Consider the following 22976-nt stretch of genomic DNA (forward strand, 5'->3'; position numbering starts at 1 on the left):
ACCTCGAGTTTCATGCTTAAAATAGATACATTGGATTTTTGCCTGCAGATGCTGACAACTCTCTTTTTGGGAGACTGACTCTGTCAATCATGGCTAAAGCTATGATTATCAAAATAACCTGAGCTGGAAAAAAGGATTGATTAATCTCAGAATTTGTGGCAGTTTGTCAGTCAGAAGCAGGTAAATCTCTGCATTTACATGGTTTTCTGAATTAAGGGACAGCCAAGGATTATTTCAGTTTTGCAGAGGCTCACTGCTTGTGTGACACTTTGTACTATCCTTGTTTGTAGAAATCTAAAAGCAGCAAGGATTTCTCTACCCTTGAAGCTACAGGGTATTGAAATAGAATTTTCCTGGATTACAAACTACCTTTACTGTAAAGTTATGCTGTTTAAAAAGATAATATGCAGGTGGTGAACCTTAAATCAGTTGTTAAATCCAGAGTATGTCCCTAGAACGGGTTAGTAAATGCCAATTTTAATATGTAGAGGCAATCTGGTTTTCAGAAAATAGTAGTAAAAAAGGAGTAACTCTGATTTTGTGGGGGAGGAGGAGAGGGAGGGAAGCCGAATGGTTCTGATAGTTTTGACATCTTGTGTATGCTCCTAAACACTGTTACAAAATGTCTGGATTCATAATGCCTTTTCTTGTCTGTCTTGTCTGTCTGAATGTAGCCTAGATTGTGCTGTTGCACACGTAGCATTTCCAAAGGGAAGGGAAAAATACTGTCATTCTAGTTAAGGCTATATTGTATATGAAAATTTGACTGAACCATATTGACATGGTTTTCTGAGGTACTGGGCACCCACATCCTATTACTGCAATGCAAGTTCTGTACCCCTGTAAATAGGTCTGTCTGTGACCTGTATTTCCCATCAGGACACATTAAAGTAGAGCAGTGGTCACTTAGTCTTTCTGGAGATGGAAGCCGTTGACAGATTTACATTTTTAGTCAGTGTTTCACACGCCATTGGAATAAATAGAGCAACTTACTCTGCTAGCTGCAGATGACTTTTTTCTTAGTTTGTGTGGGCCATAGACTATTTAACATGAAGCTTGTTTTCTCCTGCATAGGAACCGACTGCTCTGTCAGCCTAGTACTGATGGGCTTTCTTCCTTAATTCCGCACACTGGAGGTACAGGAGATCCCTCTTGATTTTATTTCTTGATCAAGTTGCTTGTTAGCTCCCCTACCTGCATGGTTTACTGAAAGTTTTGATATAAAATATAAAACATAAAGCATTTAACTTCATGCAAAGTGACTCATGTTCATGAGAACATGCCTGTTTGATACTGGCATTATGTATAGTCAGTGGCTCAAATTTCAAGATTAACTGATGCATTTTACAGTGGAAACTTACAGCCTTCATTAATATACCATTTTTTTTAATAGGCAGCATCCCCACAGCAGAGGGAGATGATGGAGCAGGCAGCTGCACAGTTAGCTCAGGATAACTGTGAATTAGCATGCTGCTTCATTCAGAAGACAGCTGTGGAAAAGGCAGGCCCTGAAATGGACAAGAGGCTGGCAACTGTAAGTATAGAAGTGTCTATTGTTTATGTGAAGCCTCTAGAAGATACCTACTGACAACTTCTCTGTATTATTGCTTTTGCAGGAATTTGAGCTCAGAAAGCATGCTAGACAAGAGGGTCGTCGGTACTGTGATCCTGTTGTATTAACTTACCAGGCTGAACGGATGCCAGAGCAGATCAGATTGAAGGTGAGAACAGACTTGCTGAATTTTAATTTTTGGTGATGTTGCTCTTCTCCCTCTCTTCCTAATCTTAAAACTGCAGGAGGAGGTGGCAACACTTAGCAGATGAGTCTTTATTTCTTTGCCTTGGTCTCATGGTTAATAATCCAACTACTTAGTAGCTGAAACATATTGTGAAATAAGCTATTCAATTCTCCCCTTCCCTTCCTCTCAACTCTGAGGATATTGTATGTTCCTTCTAGAGCTTGTCTACAGTACTGCTTCAGTGGTGGTGGAGGAAGGTCACTAGAGTGTCTTCCATCTTTCTATTTTTGCTTCTCATCACCTTCTAAGATGACATCTGCTTCACTAAAGCTGCAGACAGTGTTCACAGTGGCAGAAAGAAATGGATAGACTGCATACTTAAGTGCAGCAGCATAGACTGGGGGATTTTCCTGCTTTGCAGTTAAGTAGGGTGTAGGGAATATAGGATTCCCACCAATCCTGCACTGAACTCTTCCCCAGATGTGTACAGCTTTGAGTTTATGCTCTATAGGTCAGTGGCTCTCAACCTTTCCAGACTACTGTAGTCCTTTCAGGAGTCTGATTTGTCTTGCATATCCCCAGGTTTCACCTCACTTAAACTACTTGCTTACAAAATCAGACCTAAAAATACAAAAATGTCTCTCACACTTGCTGAAAAATTGCTTGCTTTCTCATTTTTGCCATATAATTATAAATCAATGGGAATATAAATATTGTACTTATTTCAGTATATAGAGCAGTATAAACAAGTCACTGTCTGTATGAAATTTTAGTTTGTACTGATTTCGTTAGTGCTTTTTATGTATCCTGTTGTAAATCTAGGCGAATACCTAGATGAGTTGATGTACCTCCTGGAAGACCTCTGTGTACCCCCATGGGTACGCATACTCTTGGTTGAGAGCTACTTCTATAAGTCACTTGATTAGAACTAAAGGGCAAGTTGTGCAATTACACTTTTTCTCCACTGTCAGAGCCAAATAAAGGACTTGCCACTTTTTTTCATTGTAAAGGTTGGTGGTGTGGACCCAAAACAGCTGGCTGTTTATGAAGAGTTTGCACGCAATGTCCCCGGCTTCTTGCCTACCAATGATTTAACCCAGCCCACAGGATTCTTGGCTCAGCCTATGAAGGTACAGATTTCTGTAACTGTGTTGGCTTGAAGATATCAAAGCCATTTTGATGAGCCTTGCAGAGTTTCACATTGATTACCCACTGGTATTCTGGCTTTAATGGCACTTAAACTTTTTTTTTTTTTTGGAGGGATGTTGATGGCCTCTACAGCCAAATTGAAGGAAACGTAACACCATCCTCACATCATTGTGTGTGTGTTTTGTGTTGAGTTCTGAAGTGCTACTCATGGAACTGAGAGGACTAGATATGTAACTTTTGAGAATGTAATGGATAACAATGCTGGTATTTCTGGGAGCTTGTGAATGGACCAACTTGTAACTAAACTGGCATATTTGGATCGCCTCTGCCAGTTACACAACTTAGTATGCTGCCAATATTTGACTGTACATTCAAGTAAAATATCACTAATCAAGCAATTAAATTGGCATTTGAGTTAGGATTCTTCTTTACGATGCATTTTCTGGTGCCAGAGGTTCTGCTGCAGTCAAAAGATTAATTGGTATTTAATGAATTCTACATACTTGTTTTACTTTTCAAACCCCCCCTCCCACCCCTCAAGTAATCCTTGCCAAGTCTTACTAAACACGTCCACTTCCTTTTAAAACAGCAAGCTTGGGCTACAGATGATGTAGCACAGATCTATGATAAATGTATGGCAGAACTGGAACAACACCTGCAATCCATACCGCATACCCTGGCCATGAACCCACAAGCTCAAGCCTTACGCAGCCTGTTGGAGGCTGTAGCAGTAGCTCGTAACTCCCGTGATGCGATAGCTGCGCTTGGACTGCTCCAGAAGGTTAGTGTAAATTTCTCCTGTCAGCTAATATGCAGTTCAGTTTGCTTTTACTACTCCTTTTGCCTGTAGATTACTTTTTGGCTGGCAGATGCGTTGTTAGAATTGAACAAATACAGTGGGGAACTACTCAGTGAATTGTATTGAAGGACCACTCCTGCCTTTTTCAGATGTTAAGAAATGAAAGAAGCAAAAACAGATTACACGCAAGATGCAGACACTTGACATTATGCCCTCTAGGATGCCAGATTTAGACAAGTCACCACGAGGAACAAGTTCCAACACTATAGAGGTTCCTCACTGAGACCCTGCAGCTGGGAGAATTAAGTCTGTGGAACTTAGTTAAGATCAACCAGTCTCTTAATGTGCTTCCAGATCAACTTGGATTCCTTTAAATATGCTCATCAGTACCTTTGAATTGCACCTGGAAGTAAACAAAACAAATCAGTGCTGAGCACAGGGGCTATACTCCTAAACAGAATTGGCTGTGATGAGACAGCTGCATTCTGCAATAATTGAAACATCAAGGATACTACTAAGTAGAGCATATTACATTACTCCTAACCTAGGGTCTGAGCATGGTATGTATGGCTTTATAGTGATGAGTGTCTAGAGATGACAAATGCAGAAGAATCTTGCAAGCTCTGTGTGGAAACTAGTATTAAGACACTCGGTGCCACTGCTCTTTTACAATCCAGGAACAGTGATGGAGCCAAAAGTGCTAAAAGCTGAAAACCAGTGTGAAAGATAGTTTTACGTCCTCAGTAGATGGTGTGGACACCCTCTACTGGTTTTTGTCTTGACTAGGTCTTGGCAGGAGCCTAGACTGCACCTTGATCAGCTAAATTGATCTACAACAGGGGCAGGCAAACTACAGCCCGGGGCTACATCCAGCCCTTCAGATGTTTTTAATCTGGCCCTCAAGTTCCCGCCAGGGACTCCACACTGCTCCTGGAAGCAGTGGCATGTCCTCCTCCATGGGGCAGCCAGAGGGCTCCATGTGCTGCCCCCAGTCCCAAGTGCCTCCCTGCAGCTCCCATTGGCCAGGAACCACGGCCAATGGGAGCTGCAGAGGTGGCGCCTGCAGATGGGGCAGTGCACAGAGCTGCCTGTCTGCGCCTCCTCACAGGAACCAGAGAGGGGACATGCCTCTGTTTCTGGGAGCTCCTTGAGGTAAATGCTGCCTGGAGCCTGCACCCCAACCCCCTCCTGTGCCCCAACCCTCTGCCCCAGTCTGGAGCCCCTTCCCACACCCCAAACTCCTCATTTCTGGCCCCACCCCAGAGCCCTCACCCCTTTCCGCACCCAACCCCCAATTTCATGAGCATTCCTGGCCTGCCATACAATTTCCATACCCAGATGTGGCCCTTGGGCCAAGAAGTTTGCCCTCCTCATGTAATGCAGGATATCAGCTTGTAGATCAGGGGTGGGCAAAGTTTTTTAGGACTGGCTTAGCTACCTTGTGTTTAAACCTCACCTGAACTGGTCAGTTCTACTAATGTAGACCGTCTGAATGCTTACTTCTATAAACAGGTATAACTTCTCTCCCAGTTTATTTTCATCCACATTCTTATCTGATCCAGACATAGAATTAGACTCTAGAACCTGGGTTTGATGAAAAGACATTGGCTTATTGATGTTGCAGCCCAAAGAGTTGCAATTTTTTTCTTACTGTTTAGTGTTTATATAAAATCATTGCAGAATACTTTGTTAAAACCTTTGTGGAGAATGAGCAGTTAACTAAATGCCCTCCATGTGGTAAACTTATATAAGACCTTTCTGGATATTCTAGCATTATGAGCAGAGATCACTGGTTTTTGGATAGTATTGCAGCTGCCACGTTTTAAGGTTAACTGGTTTTGGAGAAAAGTACTTAAAGTTCATTGATTTTCAGGAGGCAGTAGTGAAGGACTGGGTTTTCCATATGTGCTGACCAGCTGCTTCTCTTCTAGGCTGTTGAGGGCTTACTGGATGCCACCAGTGGTGCGGATGCTGACCTCCTGCTCCGCTACCGTGAGTGTCACCTACTTGTACTAAAAGCTCTGCAGGATGGCCGTGCTTATGGGTCTCCATGGTGTAACAAGCAGATCACCAGGTCAGTAATGGGAGGAAGAGAACTCTTGTTTGAATACCTGATACCTTGTCCTCTAGTCTTGTTGAGTTACCATATGTGATTCCAGAACACTTGTGTGTAAAATGGTATAACTGTACAAAAGACTAACTCCTACATAATTTGTCACTTCCCATTTGTCTTGAACTAAAACTAGGTGTCTAAGTATTGCTCCTTTGCCCTAGAGATTGATAGGAAGCTACTTTTTATTAAAAGGTTTAAAACATACCTCAGGCGTGACAGGTTTATCACTTTTTTTTATATAGAGAATCTAATTTTAATAAGTCTTCTGCATGTTGATGTGTTTCTATTAGAGACTGATTCCAGGAGTGCTTGGTAGGTAGACATGTAATTTTCCATGCTTTGGAAATAGAGCTTCATCGGTTCAGTGTAAAAAGCCTTTTAAAAAGGACTGATGACCAGAGCTAAGATGTGGCGAAGCTTTAGACTGCTCTGTGATGCAGTTGAGACTGTTCTTAAGCTCAAACACTAACTTGGTGAACCCTGTAGAGGAGATCTCTGTTAGAGTTGAACAATAAATCAATGTCTCAAATCTATAGCTGTCTTGAGGTATCACATTTTTCTAATAAGTGCAGCTAGGCTAAACAAGCATGTATTAAAAAGGTGTAATATTTATAGATGCTTGATTGAATGCCGGGATGAGTATAAGTACAATGTAGAAGCTGTGGAGCTGCTAATCCGCAATCACCTTGTTACCATGCAGCAGTACGATCTTCACTTGGCACAGGTAAGAGTTTTTTCCTTTTGAACACACTTCATGTAAGCAGTTCATTAAAGGATTTACACTTCATATTCTTGACTACATTTTCCATCTTGGCAGTCAATGGAGAATGGCTTGAACTACATGGCAGTGGCATTTGCCATGCAGTTGGTGAGGATCTTGTTGGTGGATGAGAGGAGTGTAGCCCATGTAACAGAGGCAGATCTGTTCCACACCATTGAGACTCTGATGAGGATTAATGCTCACTCCAGAGGGAATGCTCCAGAAGGGTGAGACTGAAATATTGTTCAAATACTGAACTTCTCTAAGGTGCTCAATAGTGATCTGATTTAAAATTGTTTAAAACTGTACTCTTTTTGCATATTCTGACTTAAACTTCCTCTCAGACACATTTCTGCACTAGTTAATCTACTTCTGTCTTGATATCACTGATGTAGTTGTCCCCACCTGAAACTCTTCTATATTTAGATTGGTAGCCGTGTTAGTCTGTATCAGCAAAAATAACAAGGAGTCCTTGTGGCACCTTAGACTAACACATTTAAACTTTTGCACAAAAACCTATGTGCACTTCAGAAAAGCAACTGCAACGAGGCTTGCTTTCTTGGGGTGGACAAAAAGCTCTTTTCACTAGATTCCAACACAAGGATATCAAAAAGATTCTCAAAGTGTCTAAGTTGGTTAGATTAGGTTTGTCTAGATTAGATTAGGCAGAGACTGGCAGAGAATAAACCTGTATTAGCGAACATGTGGTCTCTAACCCAACCTACCTTTTTTCATCCTCGACAACCTTTCTGTTGCTGCAGCCAAGTAACTCCTGGCTTGCTCTGATGGTCTGAGATCTTGCATAAGGAACGCTTTCAGTGCTGCCTACTCTGCTGTCACCGATCTGGGTACTAGGCCGTGGCATCTGTCACTGGTCCCTCTCCTCCTAAGGGCCCCACTAATCCATAGGAAGTAGAGCTCCCATCCTGTGATGGGAAGGATGGCTCTGTCAAAACACTCAAGTTCGGGGAGTAGGGCTGGGCTTCAAAATTTGACTTTCCCTAAAAATGAGTTGATTTTTGATTGTACAGGGATGCTACGGGGTAAAGCTCCTTCCAGATAATTGTATTACATGTAGCACAATGAGACTAATATAAGGTATCAGAAGGGCAGTTGCTAAATGGTTTACAATATGCTTTTAATTTATTCTCAATAGCTTCTCATTTACATGCTGTTCCCAAAAATAAAATGTATAGGACTAATTCTTAATTTGGGTCCGTTTGACTAGATTACCCCAGTTGATGGAAGTGGTCCGATCCAACTATGAAGCAATGATTGATCGTGCTCATGGAGGCCCTAACTTCATGATGCATTCTGGGATCTCCCAAGCCTCTGAGTATGATGATCCACCAGGCCTGAGGGAGAAGGCAGAGTATCTACTGAGGGAATGGGTGAATCTCTACCATTCAGCTGCAGCTGGCCGTGACAGTACCAAAGCTTTCTCTGCGTTTGTTGGACAGGTAGAGCTTTTGGAAAGAAAGGTGCTTTTTATTCAACATAAGTAGGGTGTGATGCCCTCCATGTTAAAGCACAGTGTTATGTACCAGTGTTAAACATCCTTTTGAAGTTTTCATGAGTATGACTATCAAAATTCTGTCTCTTATCTGCTATGGCATGTTTTTCTAATCACTGATGGTAGACACTTTAGTGGAAAATCTCTCCTCCCTTCAGTGATTGTTGTTCCAATTCAGTTACCACAGCAACAAATTGTCAGTGCAGCTTGTGATTCTACTGAGTAAATCTGGCAGAAGGAGAGCTGCTATTGAGACAGATCTTGGTAATAGCTGCGTCAAACGAAATTTGGCTTAACATTGCTTCTCCCCTACACTTAGCAGAAACTGTGTGGCAAAGTCAGTCTAGAGAAACCAATGTCTGGTGGGTGGAAGTGCATCTGATTGCCTTGTCCTACCTGAACAGGAAACACCTTCAATTTTTATCCACTGTTTTTGGAGGAAACTATTAAACTGGATGGGTTAAAATGGTTTCTAAACTTAGACAGTATAAATGCCATTCCTCTTGCTTCTACTTTAACACGCATGACTACAGGGTTTGCCTGAAGAGATGGAACTCTATCCACTTGGGTGGGAGTAGGATGGGGATTGCAGTGAAGAGAAGTGGGAATTAAGTAGCCCAGTGTTTCTACTGACCTTCTTTCTTTGGGTATGGACAAAAATGCAGCCGTTCGAAATATGTTGTAAACTGATGGCAGCAAGACTTATGCTAAAATGGAATTTGCAGTTAACAGCTGCACTTGCTACAAAGTCAACTTAGCCATGGCTGCAAGGAGAGGAAGTTCCCAGTTTACTCTGTAGATTGACTGCTGATATCACTTCCCCCTTCAAAACTATAAGCAGTGAGAACCTAGATAGTCCACAGAAGACTGACGAGCCACAAAGCAACAGCTATATGAAATCTAAACTGGAGTTCAGCTCTCTGAGAGGCCAGGGCAAGTGGAATGGAGCCTAGCTAAGGGGTATTGCTTTCTTTATCCATCTATTTGGGTCAGCTCTAACTCGAAGCCCCCCCATCCTTTCTTGATGTGAATAATCTAGTCTAGCTTGTAACCTTTTAGACTTGAGAGAGGCTGACATGCATTGCCAGTTGCAGTTCTCAAACTTCCGGTCCTCTCTTCAGTCTGGCTTCAGGCCAGGTCATGGCACAGATGGCCCTAGATTAAATAGTCAGTGTTTTCCTTGTGAGGGATGGGAACTAAATTCATAGTCAGTATTTGATCAGCTACTTTCATTACTGATGCCTGTGAAGTATTGCTGATGTAGCTATGAACTCTGACGGGCATAAAAGGATCACTTATGTGGCTCCTTTTTTGTATGAGGGGACCAAGAGACTAGTGTGCTTTGCTCTTTTTCCCCTGAGTGCTTTTGTGTGACGTATAGAAAGGTACCTACTTTTCTTGGCTTATGTGGGGCTATTGAAAATGCAGCTCAATCACATCACTATCTTCACTTTAAGTCAGCTCTATATCTCCTTTTATTGGCTCCAGGTGGTGGAGCCTCTTTGTTTCCCTGGTTTCTACAAGAGATTGAGGGCTGTATGAGCACTAGGAGGCTGAAACTCCTGGCAGGCCCTTGACTGTAAGATTCTATTCTCCACACTGGTCTAATGCAACAAGCATTTTGTAATCTTTTCTCTTTCCTTGTGGTGGTGGTGCAGTATGGGTAAAAACAAATCGTGCACAACCTGGGCTACTCCATACACCCTCTAGGGAAGGGACCTTACTACCCTCCCTGCAGCCTAGATGATCCCCTTTCCCTGCACCAAAACACGTTAGTTTGAGTGAGGCAGATAACCCTATGTAAAAACACACTCTAGCCCATAAAAGAGCAGCTACATAGTTTATAGTAATGTCTCGCTTTCTGGCTGGCTGTAAATACTATATGGTGATCTTTATAAAGATGGATACTGTATATGTTGCAACTTGCACCTATATTGATTTTTGTTTTTGTTTAACTTTCTCTTGTTGCCTTGCCATCACAGTTGGTCTTTAGGGAGAGTAAATTATGTTGTGTATGCTCTTTCTGCTTCTTGTCATATAACAACCCTTTATGGGTCTTGTACATGACGCTTTGTAGCATGTTTCTCTACCTCTTGTCTCCACTCTCCATGAGCTATTTCAGTCCCACTTCTGCCCCCTTAATGAACAATAAGAAAATGGCTTTGATTTTAGGCTACTTTACACTCTGAACAAATTTCATTAGGGCTGCTAGATATTTCATAAGTCTTTATTTGGAAAGGTTTGGAATAACTGAAAGCTTTTTGAAATGCTTTGCTGTAGTCTTGACTTTTTCCTTAAGTTACATGAGACCAAAAGGAGCTCTGGTAATAATTGGACAAGGGGATAGGGCTCAAAACAGTCTGTCTGCTTTCATTAAATACTATCGCCTCTTCCCCAACGCCTCCTTAAATCGGGAAGGAGCACGTCTTACAACAAAGCAGGCATGTGCCTTCACTTTTCCAAAGCCACTTCATAAGTTCTAAAAGCTTCCCCAGAAAGTTTGACATGGCTACTCATGCCAGTTTCACTGCAGTAGAATTTCTGCTGCTTTTAAGTACACTGACAGCATGGCTGTAGCAACTTCCAAAAAGGTTTGTTCAAGAACTGCAAAGTTGGTGTCCACTACTAATCTGAATCTGGGGGGGATAGCTCAGTGGTTTGAGCATTGGCCTGCTAAACCCAGGGTTGTGAGTTCAGTCCTTGAGAGGGCCATTTAGGGATCTTGGGCAAAAATTGGGGATTGGTCCTGCTTTGAAGCAGGGGGTTGGACTAGATGATGACCTGAAGTCCCTTCCAACCCTGGTATTCTATAATTCTGTGATGCTAATAGCTTACTCTTGTTTAACCTTGTACTTTGGTAACAAACCCAAAAGAAATTTTTATGTAGAGAGATGGGCACTGGCCATTGAAACTATGTAGAATTTAGCATTCCTTTTGGCATGTTATGTTCCTATGAAAAAATTTATCTTCCTTAACAGGTGAAGTACAGTATCCCACTATGAGTTAACAAGTAGATTTGTAGCACTATAATCCAACAAGGCATCAGGCAAACTTTACCAACCCCAATAACTCTGATGCAATCTGTAGGCTCCTAAAGGTGGGGCAACTTGAACTCTTGCTTCCACTCTTCTCCTTCCAAGGCTTAAGCCACCAGTAGCAGAGGAAGGATACTGCTGCACTGACAGTGAACCACACTTCATCAGCTCTGTTGATGGTTGAAAAGTAGGATCATGTGTTTTTTTCCCTCAATTTAGAAGCAGGTGCCATTGATAAAGTACTTTTATGTAGGAGCACAGCTTTAACTCTCTAGCTGTTCCCATTTGTTTTAGAAACATCTGTTTTGGGAGTAAATGAAGGAGGTAATCTGCTGCCTGTTTCTTTTTATAGAGGTAGCTGAGTTACATCCATGTTGCATGGCAGATGAATTATCATAAAATGTTACTTGTTTGCTTCAGTATAACAGTGAAGTTTTTTTTAAATTACCGTATTCTGTAGTTCTGAGGGTTTTTCTTGTCCTTGTAATAGATGCACCAGCAAGGAATCCTGAAAACGGATGACCTGATAACTCGGTTCTTTCGTCTTTGCACTGAAATGTGTGTTGAAATCAGCTATCGTGCTCAGGCTGAGCAGCAGCACAATCCTGCCGCCAATCCCACCATGATCAGAGCCAAGTGCTACCACAACCTGGATGCCTTTGTGCGGCTTATCGCACTGCTAGTGAAGCACTCTGGGGAGGCAACCAACACTGTCACAAAGATCAACCTGCTGAACAAGGTTGGAAATCTTCCCTCTTCCAAGCAGTACTTGGCATACTTAGATTACATAACCTGATGTGTTTCTGCTTATGAGCTAATGCATAGGCCTTAACTTGGGGCGGGGCAGACTGTCTGAGATGGGAACTAAACTTTCAGATGACTCTTAAAATGGAGTATAGGCAGGACTGCAGGCAAAGCCAGGTAGCTTTCTCCGTGATACGGAACCTTTGACCAATGTCAAACATGGTATCTGTCGTCTTTGTTGCTGAAAAGGCCAATGCTGCCAGATTTTAAAAATGAACATAAAGTGCCCCAGATACAAAAAATAGCTTAAGGCTGAAACTTACAATAAATACCATTTGGTTGAGTGAGAACTCGGATCTGTTTTGTGAGGCTGAGCTGCACACTTAATGGACAATAATCAATGTGGTGCGCTCCAGTTACCAAAATGGCTTTCAGCTCTTCATAGGTACTCTGAATGCAGGCTTTGACTGTAGTGAAATGGTTTCTACAATTGACACATTAAAAACAGTGGAGCTTGTTGATTCATTTCTTTAGGTTCTTGGTATAGTGGTGGGAGTTCTCCTCCAGGACCATGATGTTCGGCAGAGTGAATTTCAGCAGCTTCCTTACCACCGCATTTTCATCATGTTGCTGTTAGAATTAAATGCTCCTGAACACGTGCTGGAGACCATCAACTTCCAGACCCTTACAGCCTTCTGGTACGTACTTCTGAATGAATGGCTGTTGCAGAGAACTTAAGCATTCCACTAGGGTGAGGACTTGGATTTAAAAGTAACTTGACCGCTCCATAGTGGCAGCTCTGATCATTTTTGTAACCATTAATATCCTGTATTGTCTAATTCATTATTAATGGAGGTTATTAGTAAAACATAGACGCTAAGGTCTTATGCACTACATACATTCTCTCTCAACATTTGTGAAAACCAGTCTTACCGCTGTGTGCTCTTAATCACCTTTAACTTTTCTTTCAGTAACACATTTCACATCCTGAGGCCTACAAAAGCTCCAGGTTTTGTTTATGCCTGGCTGGAACTGATCTCCCATCGGATATTTATTGCGAGAATGCTGGCACATACACCACAGCAGAAGGTGTGGCTGCAGTTTATCTTCCATAAATTATAAAACTCTTACTGAGAAGGGTGCTTAACTGACTTGATGCTGTTTCACTTTTTTTAGTGCATTATTTGTATGTCTTCACATGTAGTTTTCTGTATTCACGATAACTACATGGAGGGGAGACAGACTGGGGAATTTTGTAAATAAGGGTTTCCACTGTAAACCAAATCATCAGATTTACCACAAGCTTTCTGTCACTGTCAGAGGTTGTATTGGTCATTGCTTTCCATGTCACTTAAGCATAGCATGCTTGGTGCTATACAAAACATAGAGGAAGACTTTTCTTAAATACACATTCCAGGTAACCCTGAGGCCCTCAGAAAACTGGAGCTGTACTGTAGTCATTGACTAGTCGTAGTGCAAATGATCATTTCAAACTTAGACGGGGATATGTCTAAACATGATGTATCTTATACGTTACTTATGTGGTGGTTTTCTCTTGGCAGGGTTGGCCTATGTATGCCCAGCTGCTAATTGATCTCTTCAAGTACTTGGCTCCTTTCCTTAGAAATGTGGAACTCACTAAACCTATGCAAATTCTCTACAAGGTAAACAGTATTGGCTGATGCATGTGTTTTCCAAGAAAGCACTTTGAAGATGGGTTAGAGTGCACAGGAAAGCAACTTATTTTTGTTAGCTGAATATAAATGACTGACTATCTTTTGTGAATTAGAGGTTAATTTAAGTACAGTTTAGGTATTTACACTGGTCAAGAAATCAGTGCTTGACTGTTAATCACAGGTAACTGATCAGAGGTTGATAGTAAGCTGAAACTTTGCTGTAAGACACTGGAGACCAGGGAATGGATTTGTCTGCTAAACACTGGCTGCTTAAACTCATTACCAGGAAGAAGAAACTTTGATTACATGATGCGTCAGGAGGGAAAAGGCCTCCCCCTTTCTGCTTGTCTGGCTGTGGTACAGTTGCTGTTGGGGGGAAGCTCAGAACCTGCTAATTACATGCCCCATTCCTTTTTCTTTTGTAGGGCACTCTGCGTGTGTTGCTGGTCTTATTGCATGATTTCCCAGAATTCCTTTGTGACTACCACTATGGGTTCTGTGATGTGATCCCACCAAACTGTATCCAACTAAGGAATCTGATCCTGAGTGCCTTCCCACGTAACATGAGGCTTCCAGATCCTTTCACTCCCAACCTAAAAGTACGTAGCACGCTGTCTCAAACTATCACACATAAGGAAACAATGGGAAACGTTATTGCATGGCTTCTTTTAAATCTAATATGAAAGGGAGTGAAACTTCAGAAACAAAGTCCTATTTTGATAAACACAACAATCTAGAAGTTCCTAAGGTATGTAACACTTTGGATATGCAATTAATCATTGGAATTAGTTAAGTAAAATAGCCTGTTATAATTGCAGGCTTCAGAGTAGAAGCCATGTTAGTCTGTATTTGCAGGAAGAAAAGGAGCTGTAGCTCACGAAAGCTTATGCTCAAATAAATTTTAGTCTCTAAGGTGCCACAAGTCCTCCGTTTCTTTCTGTTATAATTATAACTTGGTATAATAGTCTTTAATTGACATTGCTGTAGCACTCAGTGTGCTAGAGACTTTCCAGAGAGAGAGAGAAACTCAGTCCTCATCCTGTAGAACATAAGTACAAGACCCTGGCCCTGAAATCGGATCCACGTGGATAGACAGCTGCACATGTGTGGTGCTTCACTGATGCCAGTGGATCTTTGCATGGCTGCAGGGGTCTGCCTGTATGGATCCAATTGCAGGATCAGGTCCTTTGGCTTTCTTAGCTCAGCTGAGGAGCATTAAACAGGAAGCTGGATTTCTCACAGTAAAATACCATAAGGGTTTTAGATATGAAAATCTGAAGCAAATAGAGGCTTTTTTGATCATGCTTGACTACTAAACACTGGAGCAAAGATATTGAGGCCACCACTTAAGACCAGTGGAGGTATGATACTGGGATTAATGCCCCCTTCTCTAGCATTCCAGTGGTATGTACTACACTAGTTTACCTCCTGTTCGCTTATCTGTGAAACCACTGACTACTTTGGCAGTCTTCCATATTGGTTCAGTATGTTCTTTTTCTTAAAGGAAGAAAGTCCGTTAAACAGAGCTCAACTGACAACTTACACTTCATTTCTTGGTCTGGTTTCTAGAAGTTGGAGGTATACAGTATATTTCATCTACCCTGGTGTATGCTTGGCTGGAATCCAGTTGAGCAACCAGTGAAAAGAGCAATTGTCCTCTCTATTGGATCAAAAAAATGAAGTGCTCTCTGTATGGTGTACTTATGACTCTTCTCAAAATACACATTAGTTACGTGCTGTCTCCAGTAATTTTTTTTAGATCAGCCATTCTGAAGTGTCATAAACTTTAATAGAATTACTGCTTTGGCCTATTTAAATCCTGAAGACCATAGTCTTCTAATCCACATAATGGGTACAGCTGCAGCAGTGTGAGTTTCCCCACAAGTCCCAGTGTGCCCTCGTTGCCAAGGCCAATGGCATATTGGGCTGTATTAGTAGGAGCGCTGGCAGCAGATCAAGGCAAGTGATTATTGCCTTCTATTCGACACTGGTGAGGCCAAACCTGGAGTATTGTCAAGTTTTGGTCGCCCACTACAGAAAGGATGTGGACAAATTGGAGAAAGTCCAGCGGAGGGCAATGAAAATGATTAGGGGGCTGGGACACATGACTTACGAGGAGAGGCTGAGGGAATTGGGTTTATTTAGTCTGCAGAAGAGAAGAGTGAGGGGGGATTTGATAGCAGCCTTCAACTACCCGAAGGGGGTGGGGGTTCCAAAGAGGATGGAGCTCGGCTGTTCTCAGTGGTGGCAGATGACAGAACAAGGAGCAATGGTCTCAAGTTGCAGTGGGGGAGGTCTAGGTTGGATATTAGGAAACACTGTTTCACTGGGAGGGTGAAGCCCTGGAATGGGTTACCTAGGGAAGTGGTGGAACCTCCATCCTTAGAGGTTTTAAAGGCCTGGCTTGACAAAGCCTTGGCTGGGATGATTTAGTTGGTGTTGGTCCTGCTTTGAGCAGGGGGTTGGACTGGAAGAGACTTCAGGAGTCATCTAACTAATATTCTGTGATCCCTTACTGCATGAACCACCTCTAGAAGTGGTAGGAGTTACATTTTTTAATGGCCCGTTTTTGTTTTAGTCTTCCTTGTTGAGACTGCAGAAAAGAGAACTGAATGTGGATGGCAGTTTTTGATGTGGGAGCTAGAACAAGACTTCCAAATCCACTTCACACAGATATCCGTCATGGTCTTTGAATGCTACCAGTCTGGGCTGATTTCAGACAGTTGATTTAGAGTGGCCACGCTGTGTATCCCATTATCAGTCTTATGACCTACCCAGTCTTCAGCAATTTGTAAGTGACATCAGATTAAGAAACCAGCTATTCTGAAGTCTGAAAACCAAGATACAGAGCTCCAGCCCTGCGCCAGGCGAATTGAATTTCATGTTATACCTTCTGATATAAAAATATATAGTTAAGAGTGGCTGGTATGGTGAACTTAAACTTGCTTTCCTTAAAGTCTTGCAACAATAATTTTGGATTAAAATAGCAGGAATTGGTTAAAGGATTATTAACTGAGTTTTTCTTTGGCAGGTGGACATGTTAAGTGAGATTAATATTGCACCACGGATACTCACCAACTTTACTGGAGTGATGCCCCCTCAGTTCAAAAAAGATTTGGATTCCTATCTCAAAACTCGCTCTCCTGTCACTTTCCTGTCTGACTTGCGCAGCAATCTACAGGTTAGTGGATCCATCCTTGAAAATGTTCTTAGAGTCTAAGGCTGAAAACCATGTAGGAAGTGAGATAATGTGACTCAGTGGGTATAAAATACCATGTGATGTACTGTTTGGAAGATGTGACTGGGATAAGAGCCTCCCAAAATGCTCTTTCCTGCTAGATACTCAGTGTTTTTCCCAGTGCATGACAAATATAATTTGCTAATTTAGTATCACCAAGAGGAATGTGGTGTTTTGACGGAGGGAGTGTTAACTGCAGTGATCCTCAAGCAATGTAGCTTTGAGAAGAATCCGTCTTAGTCCTGTAGAAAAATAGGACTTCACTTGCCATTCAGGGTACCATAAACTCCTACTCCTGAAACTGCTTCAGTGCATGAATTGGCAAAAATTCTCCAAACCAATGTGTTCTGATGGTTTCATCCTGCAGTGAGAGCCTCTGATACCAGTGGGCTGAGGAGGTGTCCATGTCTGCTGTCGTTTCAGCAGTTCTCAAATCAGCTTAGCATTTATAACCTGGACATCTTCGAGACTCTCACCAGACTTTATTGCATTCACCTCAACTAATCAGTTTCTAAAAGTGATTAAACAAGTTCAAGTCAAAGTTGCTTTTGAGTCACTTGTTAATGGAAATTCCTTTTTATTTGTGTAATTATACATTCAGATTTGGTACATGGTTTCATGCAGTTGCAGATGTTTCATGTATACACAAACACTTCTGAAAATCAGGCCATGGAAGCTAAAGACCACTTTAGTGTATGTTAAATGTGAATTCAGTAACTGCAGAGCTTGACCTGCCACAGAATTAGGTACCTAAAGGTTGGCTATTAGGATCTAATTTAGGCTGTAATTAATTTAGTCTCTCAGGTCTGTCATACTCTTTTTTTTTTTTTTTTTTTAGTTTAGAGAGAGGTATTGGCAAGCACTATCTACAAAGTAAGAAACCCAAATTTGAGACTTTAGATTTATAATTAGACGTTACTTTCTGCATAAAGCAGATATTTGAATGCTGAAAATCTCTTCAAATCATTCGTTCACACAATCCCTAAGAACTCTGAAGGATTGTAAAAAGCTAACCTTTTTCTTGTGCTGTGCCTACCTAGGTATCAAATGAACCTGGCAATCGTTACAACATCCAGCTGATTAATGCACTAGTGCTCTATGTAGGCACTCAGGCTATTGCACATATTCACAACAAAGGCAGCACACCCTCTATGAGCACTATCACCCATTCAGCTCACATGGACATCTTCCAGAACTTGGCTGTGGACCTGGACACAGAAGGTAAGTGGAACTTCTCTGGATCGGTTGTTTGCTTCTAGCCTGAAATGGTTCTTGAAACTACCTTAGTTAAGAGAGCAGATTAGTACTGGTTTCAGAGTAGCAGCTGTGTTAGTCTGTATTCGCAAAAAGAAAAGGAGGACTTGTGGCACCTTAGAGACTAACCAATTTATCTGAGCATAAGCTTTCGTGAGCTACAGCTCACTTCATCGGATGCATCTGATGAAGTGAGCTGTAGCTCACAAAAGCTTATGCTCAGATAAATTGGTTAGTCTCTAAGGTGCCACAAGTCCTCCTTTTCTTTTTGCAGATTAGTTCTGGGTACTGTGGAAAAAACTGAAATACCACTTAACTGCTAGTGGTTTTGTATTAAGCAACACTGCATTAGAAGATAGAATTCTGAATACCCTAAAAATATTTTATTGGAACTAAACTTATCTGAAACACATTAACAATTCGCTAAGTAAAAAGTTAATTTTGGAGTGAACTAGATTTTGAATCTTGTTGGAGAAATATTGATTCTTTCCTCTAGTGGAGACTTATGTGCTGAGATCAGCTAGTCACCCTCCCACCCCCTTTACGCAGTATAACCTTTAAGTGTAGTGAGCTTTGCTTCAAGATTAGACACCAAGGTCATGTTCTCTAGAGTCTGGAATAATCGGCACACAAACTGGTATTTCTGTCCTGGGAAGATTTAATAAATAGCATCCATCCAAGATTAGTAGTAGTGGGTAAGATTGCAAAAGTTAGATTTACACCTGCATGGCTTGTGAAATATAAGAAGTGTTATAACAGGATAATACTCGGCATGTAACACTTTGTTTTGAAACTTTCATCTTTTAAAGTGCTTTATGAATATTAATTAATGTAATAGATTCTGAATTTGGAGTAGGAATGTTGCTTTGGCAGCGAATTTTGAATCGGTACAATGAAAGGAAATCTTGTTCAGCCTTCCTGGGCTAGCTGCAGACCTGAGGGGATGCACGGCTTTGAAACACTTCTCATGAGGAGGAAGCCCAGACTCTTGGTATGAGAACTCCAGCTGGGATCGGTGTTGTGAAGCACCCCTAATTTTTTTTAGCTTTATTTAACTGAAGTTTCTTTAAACTATGTAGTGCAGAGCCGTACAACTGAATCCATAAGCGGTGCTAGGGCGCTTCCTTGCGACATTGTGTTGTCTAAGGAAAACCAATTCCTTCCTACTAAACGCCTGCTCTCTTTCCAGGTCGGTACCTCTTCTTGAATGCAATTGCCAATCAGCTGCGGTACCCAAACAGCCATACGCACTATTTCAGTTGTACCATGCTTTACCTATTTGCAGAGGCCAATACTGAGGCTATCCAGGAACAGATCACTAGGTGAGGAGGGGCAGTTACATTCACAACCTTTATAGTTCAACTTTTCACTTTGCTTGACATTAAATGACTTCTAGTGTTGGAGGCAGGTGTTGAGTTGTATAATGTTACTGTCTAGTGCTACAGAAAAAGCAAACCTGTGTGTTCTCTTCACTGGGCTGTAGCTGTAAATATCTGTGTCTGTCTAGGAGATCTGTGTTGAGCCTTCCCTGTTTTTTTTCTTTGTGTACTTCAGGGTACTGTTGGAACGACTGATTGTAAATAGGCCTCACCCATGGGGTCTCCTCATTACCTTCATTGAGCTGATAAAAAATCCAGCGTTTAAATTTTGGAACCATGAGTTTGTTCACTGTGCTCCAGAAATTGAGAAGTGAGTAGATAACTTTTTGTATGGTTTAATTACAAACTCATGCTCACTTGGTTTATTCAGTCATGTAATGGAAATATCAGTGGTGATATTCCATTTCATACTAAGCTGACACAGGCCCATTGGATAAAATAGGTGACAATAAATATTACTACTTTGGCCTTGTAAAATGCTTTATGTGGATAGCTATCTAAGTGCATCCATAAAGCAGGTGAAATAATTGCATTTTACAGATTGTGGGGAATGAGGCACAATGTTAGAATATGTTGGCAGAAGTGAGAATAGAACTTGTCCGACTCCCAGGACAGTTTACTGTCCATCTCACTGTAGTGCCTCTGTTTGCATATTTGATTGCATAACCCCATGACAGCATGTTCCCATGTAATTTGATATTTCATAAATCTCTAAATGTTGTGTTCAGTAGTGGAAGGTGGCTTTCTTTTTGAAAGTCTCAAATCAATGTATTCCTGTCTGAAAGCTAAATCAATCAAACTGGAAAAAGAACGATCCATTATGCTGTAGCTTCCATGACTGCTACTTCAGAATAGCATCTCAAAATGCAGCTTGGTGCTACGTGGGTTGTGAGCGCTTGTATTCCTATGGTTATAGGAAATCCCCGTGTTGAAAGTGTCTCAAAATGAAGATTTTTAGACTGAACTCTAGCTCTGTCTTTCAACTTTTTGCTCTTCTGTCCATGTTTAGGTTGTTTCAGTCAGTTGCACAGTGCTGCATGGGGCAGAAGCAGGCACAGCAAGTGATGGAAGGGACTGGTGCCAGTTAGATGAACTGCAGCTTGTATTGTAAGCGTGCCAGCCTGGAGGTCCCCTTCCCATCAAACTGACAGAAGAATCCTTAAAGCTCTTCCTGACCTTCCCAGCCCCTCGATTTGAGTACACACAAGCAGCCTTTGGGTGAAAGTCTGTGTGGGCATGTTCCAAAGTTTAAAGCAAAATTTTGACTCTTGGCCAAAATTCAGAAGATGCTGTGAATATCATTTTGAACTAGTGTAAATACATGGAACCGAAACGTTTGTCTGGACTTCTTGGGTTTGTGCAAATTGTGTTAAAGGCAGGCAGATAACTGGTGCCTGTCCAGCTTGTAATAAAGGGGCAGCTGCTGATGCCAAGCACTTGTCTAGGGCAGACCTCCTTGTCCTGACATTCCCGGACTCCCAAAGAATATTGAAAAGCCAGTTTTAAATATTATGTAACTTATTTTTTTTCTTTGTGGATGGGGGACCTTTAAATCACTAAGTTGTTTAAAAAAAAAAAGTGGATGTGTTGGGATATGGGAATACTATGGAATGTGGGAGGGAGGGGTTGGGATTAAGGTCTAGTGTTGCTTCTTCCTCCTGCCCCCCAATCAACTGCTGACAGTGGGGGGAGGTAGGCTTCAGAGCCCTCCTCCTGTTTGGAGAAGATAAACATCAGGCCCTTTGGGAGAGGGTCGGCTGTTTTTAGTAGAGAGACAAGGCCTATAGCATTTTTTTCCCCCTGACACTTGTAAATTTTGGAAGGGGGGACCTAAATCTAGAACTGTCCCCTGTGGCCACACAGCATAAGTTTGTAAAAAGAACAAAGGACCAATACAGCCCATTTTGTAAGGATTTTGAATGTTTTGTAAATGTATTGGTCCATGTGTTGTATTTTGTAGCCTTTCTAGTTCTTGGGCTTTAGTTCTCCCACTTCTTGTATGTATGCATACTGTAGTTACACATTAAAGTCATGACATGCAGCAAGTGCAGCTCTGCTTATTCAGTAGTACCATTATACACAACACTGTTCTAGTCATTCACTTGAAAGACATTATAGTACAATACTACCTGGGCCAGGCCTCTTAGACATGTTTTGAACTTGAGCTAATGCTGAGAAAATTCAAGTAAATGTCATGTTTGTAACTCCAATCTCAAAGGAGTGGATGGTAGTGTAACATGAGGGAGGCTCATTAGGTTAATCACAAATTCACATGCACAAATGATGACATTAGCAGTTTGTCAAAGCATCCAAACTTGAGCTTTGGGTACTTTCCTAGCTAGACTAGCCTCTGTGTTAATATAGCATTATGGGAAAGTGGATAAAGCAGTAAACTAGCTCAGTTGTCTTAATTCTTGGTGATCAAGTAAATATAATTCCTGCATAAGTTCCCTTGAAGGAATCTGATCTTATTAACTTGTAGCTGTCTTTTAATTACTGACACTTAATAGGTTGGCTTTCATCCATCAAGGTTCAGTTTAACAACTTCATGTAAAAATACCCACTTTTTTTTCTTAAACTCCACACAGTAGCCTGTGAACAGTTACATGTTCATCTTAATGTTGTCTTCCTTGGCAACACACAAACTAGAGCTAAGGATCCAACAATGGTGAACTCTGGCACCCTAAACAGTGTTTTGTACAGCACATCTCTACAATACTTCAGAGGCAGTTGGACAAAACCTAAGCAGTTCTGGCAGGCTGGCCACCAGCTGAATGTGGTGAGAGGCCTTACTAGTTATTAACAGGGATCCTAGTTTATGAAGAGGAAAAAATCCAAAGTTTTCCATGATTAAAATGAAACCTGACCACAGAAGCCCTGCCACATTGTATGTTCCCTATGGTAAATGAATTTCTAGGGTACTTGGTTATTTGTTGCAGATACCAACAAAACCCCTAGGTTCCCCTTTTCTTTCCTAGCTTGGGCTGCAGTAGAGCTTTGGATACCAGCAGCATAGGTGCTGTTATCCAGACAACTAACTGCTTTTCAGCTGTAGCAGCCCCTATCAAGAACTGAACTAAATAGTCACTGAAGGGAGTAGATATGCTGAAGTTCTGGCATGTCTGGTTTTTAATCAAGCAATGTCTCAAAAGACTGAGCCTGTTCCTACAAATTTCAGAGTAACAGCCGTGTTAGTCTGTATTCGCAAAAAGAAAAGGAGTACTTGTGGCACCTTAGAGACTAACCAATTTATTTGAGCATGAGCTTTCGTGAGCTACAGCTCACTTCATCAGATGTATACTGTGGAAACTGCAGCAGACTTTATATATACACAGAGAATATGAAACAATACCTCCTCCCACCCCACTGTCCTGCTGGTAATAGCTTATCTAAAGTGATCATCAGGTGGGCCATTTCCAGCACAAATCCAGGTTCTCTCACCCTACCCCCCCCCCCCCCCCGATGTTCTGGTTTAACTTGGATTTAAACTTGGAGAGTGGTCAGTTTAGATGAGCTATTACCAGCAGGAGAGTGAGTTTGTGTGTGTATGGGGGTGGGGGGGAATGTGAGAGAACCT

The 22976-nt window shown here is 41.7% G+C and overlaps 1 protein-coding gene across 10 annotated transcripts in view; it reads left to right on the forward strand.

The window, feature by feature from the left end:
• The window catches only part of CNOT1 (CCR4-NOT transcription complex subunit 1), a 90270-nt gene extending 68826 nt beyond the window's left edge, over nt 1-21444 (forward strand). For 6 of the 10 annotated variants that reach the window (XM_048816648.2, XM_048816658.2, XM_048816650.2 and 3 more), the window contains 18 exons: nt 1394-1534; nt 1617-1721; nt 2750-2869; nt 3478-3669; nt 5619-5761; nt 6416-6524; nt 6618-6787; nt 7789-8041; nt 11599-11847; nt 12387-12550; nt 12824-12941; nt 13415-13516; nt 13954-14127; nt 16560-16709; nt 17807-17987; nt 19210-19342; nt 19575-19709; nt 20409-21444. In XM_048816648.2, the coding sequence (XP_048672605.1) occupies nt 1394-1534; nt 1617-1721; nt 2750-2869; nt 3478-3669; nt 5619-5761; nt 6416-6524; nt 6618-6787; nt 7789-8041; nt 11599-11847; nt 12387-12550; nt 12824-12941; nt 13415-13516; nt 13954-14127; nt 16560-16709; nt 17807-17987; nt 19210-19342; nt 19575-19709; nt 20409-20487 (2718 nt within the window). In that variant the 3' untranslated portion in view covers nt 20488-21444. The remainder of the gene's footprint in view (nt 1-1393; nt 1535-1616; nt 1722-2749; nt 2870-3477; nt 3670-5618; nt 5762-6415; nt 6525-6617; nt 6788-7788; nt 8042-11598; nt 11848-12386; nt 12551-12823; nt 12942-13414; nt 13517-13953; nt 14128-16559; nt 16710-17806; nt 17988-19209; nt 19343-19574; nt 19710-20408) is intronic. The other 4 variants (XM_048816653.2, XM_048816655.2, XM_048816654.2 and 1 more) reach the window with 1 other exon arrangement.
• The last annotated feature ends 1532 nt before the right edge of the window (nt 21445-22976 follow it).

The sequence above is a fragment of the Caretta caretta genome, chromosome 12 (genome assembly GCF_965140235.1).
Source record: "Caretta caretta isolate rCarCar2 chromosome 12, rCarCar1.hap1, whole genome shotgun sequence".
Lineage (NCBI taxonomy): Eukaryota > Metazoa > Chordata > Testudines > Cheloniidae > Caretta > Caretta caretta.